Source organism: Hyla sarda, unplaced genomic scaffold (assembly GCF_029499605.1).
Source record: "Hyla sarda isolate aHylSar1 unplaced genomic scaffold, aHylSar1.hap1 scaffold_3258, whole genome shotgun sequence".
Lineage (NCBI taxonomy): Eukaryota > Metazoa > Chordata > Amphibia > Anura > Hylidae > Hyla > Hyla sarda.
In genome coordinates this window covers 15001-19261 of record NW_026609997.1, presented here as the reverse complement: position 1 = coordinate 19261, position 4261 = coordinate 15001, and the positions used below count along the sequence as shown (strand labels likewise).

The window sequence follows — 4261 nt, the reverse complement described above, 5'->3', positions numbered from 1 at the left end:
AATCTTAATCCTTCCAATAGTTATTAGCTTCTGAAGTTTTCTGTCTAACTGCTCAATGATGATGTCACGTCCCGGGAGCTGTGCATGATGGGAAAATATCCCCATAGGAACTGCACAGCTCCCGGGACGCGAGTCATCAGAGAGCAGTTAGACAGAAAACAACTCAACTTCAGAAGCTAATAACTATTGGAAGGATTAAGATTTTTTAATAGAAGTAATTTACAAATCTGTTTATCTTTCCGGAGCCAGTTGATATATAAAAAATTTTTTTAGCCTGGAATACCCCTTTAAGATTGTTAAATAGAAGTAATTTACAAATCTGTTTTAACTTTTTGGCACCAGTTGATTTTAAAAAAATTGCTTTCCACAGGAGTACCCCTCTAAATTTCTGTCTGTGCCACTCCCGTGCCCACAGTCCTGAGGACCGAGCCTGTCATGCCCTCTATTTCTGTCTGACATGTAAGTTGTTGCTTTGCTCTCTCGTAGACCTGCAGCTGCGGCAGAGGAACGTTCTGCATCCATCTCCTCTTCGTCATGTTACGGGTGTTTCAGCTGGAGCCTTCAGATACGATGCTGTGGAGGAAAACCTTGAAGAATTTTGAAGTATGCAGATTGTACATGGAAATTCTTGTATTGTAACTTCAAATATCCTCCCCTCCCTTCTCCTGTCCTTCATGTTAAAGGGGTACCCCGCTGCTCAGCATTTGGAACAAACTGTTCCGAACGCTGGAGCCGATGCTGGGAGCTCGTGACGTCATGACATCACAACCCGCCCCCTCAATGTAAGTCTATGGGAGGGGGCGTGACAGCCGTCACGCCCCCTCCCATAGACTTGCATTGAGGGGGCGGGCATGACGTCATGGGGGGGCGGGGCTATGATGTCACGAGCTCCCGGCTCCAGCGTTCGGAACAGTCCCTTCTTTGTGCCTAAAGTACATCTGGTAGGTTAGCTAGAAATAGATGACATATTTAGCATATATAGCTGTGGCGCAGCCCTCTGTATCCATGGTAACAGACTACAAACCAGTCCCGTGTAGTCTGATCCTGCAGTCATACTCTCCTTCCATCTGCCCTCTACTTCTCAATAATCTACCATATCTACAGTAGGCTGAAACCACACTTGGTTGGTTTGTAGTCTGTAACCATGGAGACAGTTATAGGAAAGACAATTATTGGAAATATTTATTGACTTTAGTCCTTATTTTATAGACATTAAAAGAACATAAAATAAATGAAATAAATAAATAAATTGAAAATGATACTAATAATAATAATAATTAAAAAAAATTAAATTGGATGCAGGATTTAAGTAAATGATCTGTCACTGCACCACCGGTTTGGTTCTTCAGCTCTGCTACATTTGTTTCCATCCACACATTGAAGCCGTCTTTTCCGATTTTGCTTTCTAGTGTTGTTGTTTCACTCCCATATTCACCCTTTGCCGCTCTGCTTTCTTATATTTCACATTTTAGCCTTTCTCTCCATCTGATCTTCACCCCAGTATCCTAGGTGTGCTTAGTTCAAGTCTTCGTGGTTATTGGTCATATTTTTTTTTTTCCAACATTTATTTCTTTTCCGTTAGGTTGAAAGTTTGTTCCAGAAATATCACAGTAGACGTAGCTCAAGGATCAAAGCTCCATCTCGTAGCACCATCCAGAAGTTTGTGTCACGCATGTCAAATTCTCATACATTATCCTCATCCACCACCTCCACATCTAGCTCAGATACCAGGTTTGTACATGAATGCTGCTTCTGATCGATTAGTTATGTCTGGGGTCATCTTTCATCTCCAAAGAGCTTAGGAGCCTTAGAGATCAGCCATATTTCTTATCAGGTTTAGATTTATCTATCTATATCTATATATATCTAATATATCTATATATATCTAATATATCTATCTATATCTAATATATCTATCTATATCTATATATATCTAATATATCTATCTATATCTAATATATCTATCTATATCTAATATATCTATCTATATCTAATATATCTATCTATATCTATCTATATCTAATATATCTATCTATATCTAATTATCTATACCTAATCTATCTATCTATACCTAATCTATCTATCTATACCTAATCTATCTATCTATACCTAATCTATCTATCTATACCTTATCTATCTATATCTAATCTATCTATCTATATCTAATCTATCTATCTAGATCTGATCTATCTATCTAGATCTGATCTATCTATCTAGATCTGATCTATCTATCTAGATCTGATCTATCTAGATCTGATCTATCTATCTAGATCTGATCTATCTATCTAGATCTGATCTATCTATCTAGATCTGATCTATCTATCTAGATCTGATCTATCTATCTAGATCTGTCTGTCGATCTGATCTGTCTGTCGATCTGATCTGTCTGTCGATCTGATCTGTCTGTCGATCTGATCTGTCTCTCGATCTGATCTGTCTCTCGATCTGATCTGTCTGTCGATCTGATCTGTCTGTCGATCTGATCTGTCTGTCGATCTGATCTGTCTGTCGATCTGATCTGTCTGTCGATCTGATCTGTCTGTCGATCTGATCTGTCTGTCGATCTGATCTGTCTGTCGATCTGATCTGTCTGTCGATCTGATCTGTCTGTCGATCTGATCTGTCTGTCGATCTGATCTGTCTGTCGATCTGATCTGTCTGTCGATCTGATCTGTCTCTCTCTAATTTTAATAGCCCTACTTTTCTTTAGTAGCCAGCGATTGGCTCTAATCCATGTAGAAACCTGAGAGGCTCACACTATAGAATTTTTGGCTGGTAAAAATTCCAGCCAGCGCTAGAACCGCGGGTACATTTCGTGCCTATATTCCAGGCCGAAAAAATGGGCAAGATCATTCTTTCAGCTGCAAATTATTATTTTTTTATCAGAACGTCTGCCGCTGAAATTATGTATTGTCCATTGAAATTCCATTGGCAGCAGTGGGGTTCTGAGGCACAGGAATTTCTGAGTGGAATTTTAAGGGTGCGTTCCCACACGGCGTATTTTGCTGCGTATTTGGTGCTGCGTATTTTCCTACCCATTGACTTCAACAGGGAAAATAAAATACGCAGCAGCAAATACGCAGCAAATACGCCGTGTGGGAACGTACCCTAAAGCGGAATTCCACTTGAAAATTCGATAGTGTGAACCTAGCCTAAGACGGCACACTTTTGAGCGGTCCTGGCGCCGGTTTTGCCGGCGCCTGCTACAGACAGAATCTCTACACAGAATATCAGTCTTTCTTTAGGTCTGGGGTCTGATGTCACTGCCCCTTTGACATTGAATAAGCCAGTGTTTCCCAACTAGGGTGCCTCCATCTGTTGCAAAACTACAACTCCCAGCATGCCCGGACAGCCTTTGGCTGTCCGGGCATGCTGGGAGTTGTAGTTTTGCAACAGCTGGAGGCACCCTGGTTGGGAAACACTGGAATAAGCAGATGCCCGAATATTTTATGATAATATATTTAAAATAATATAATTAAAATGTTTGTGCCTTGCTTTCGGACCCTTCTAATCGATCGGCGTCTCCTGTCTGTTTCCTTAGCAGCATCAAAGATGAAGATGAACAGATGTGCCCGATCTGCCTGCTGGGCATGCTGGACGAGGAGAGCCTGACTGTATGTGAAGAAGGCTGCAGAAACAAGCTCCACCACCACTGCATGTCCATCTGTACGTCACCTGCTCCTATGCATGAGGCACATACACCAGTCACCTGAGCACCCCCTAGTGGCAGGGCAGGGTGCCACACTGTTGTTTTTTTTAGTGGTTTCAGCACATGCTTTATTCCAAGAACCCCTGCTTCATGGCCACCAAACTTTAAAGGGAACTCGTCACATAGAAAATGCAGTCCAGTCTGCAGGCGGCAGGTCCTTTAGCAGATTGATATATAGTTTTGTGGTAATAGGTTTATTTACACCAGCTCATTCTGGACTTTGGCGTCTAGTAGGCAGGCAGTCCTACTCGGTGATTGACAGTGTGTAAGTGTGCATAAAGATTATGTTGATCACTGATTAGGACCGCCCACTGGACTCCTAAGTAAATATATAACTTATTTGTTTGATTCAACCACTTAACCCCTTCCCGCTATAGGACGTATGCATACGTCCAATCATCCGACACGTTTGCGCAATTGGACGTATGCATACGTCATAGCGATCTCCTGCACTGCCACGGGCAGCGCCGGAGATCGGTGACTGGACCCGGCTGTTAATCACAGTCGGAGTCCCGCCGCAGCTACTGGAGCCCCGATCGCCACCGGTCCCGG

General features: G+C 42.2%; 1 protein-coding gene across 1 annotated transcript in view; it reads left to right on the top strand.

The window, feature by feature from the left end:
- Positions 1–486: 486 nt before the first annotated feature.
- The window catches only part of LOC130329907 (mitogen-activated protein kinase kinase kinase 1-like), a gene marked incomplete at both ends in the record, with an annotated part of 18090 nt that continues 14315 nt past the window's right edge, over positions 487–4261 (top strand). Inside the window, 3 exons of the mRNA XM_056553532.1 lie at positions 487–603; positions 1583–1731; positions 3542–3666. Of these exons, the coding sequence (XP_056409507.1) occupies positions 487–603; positions 1583–1731; positions 3542–3666 (391 nt within the window). The remainder of the gene's footprint in view (positions 604–1582; positions 1732–3541; positions 3667–4261) is intronic.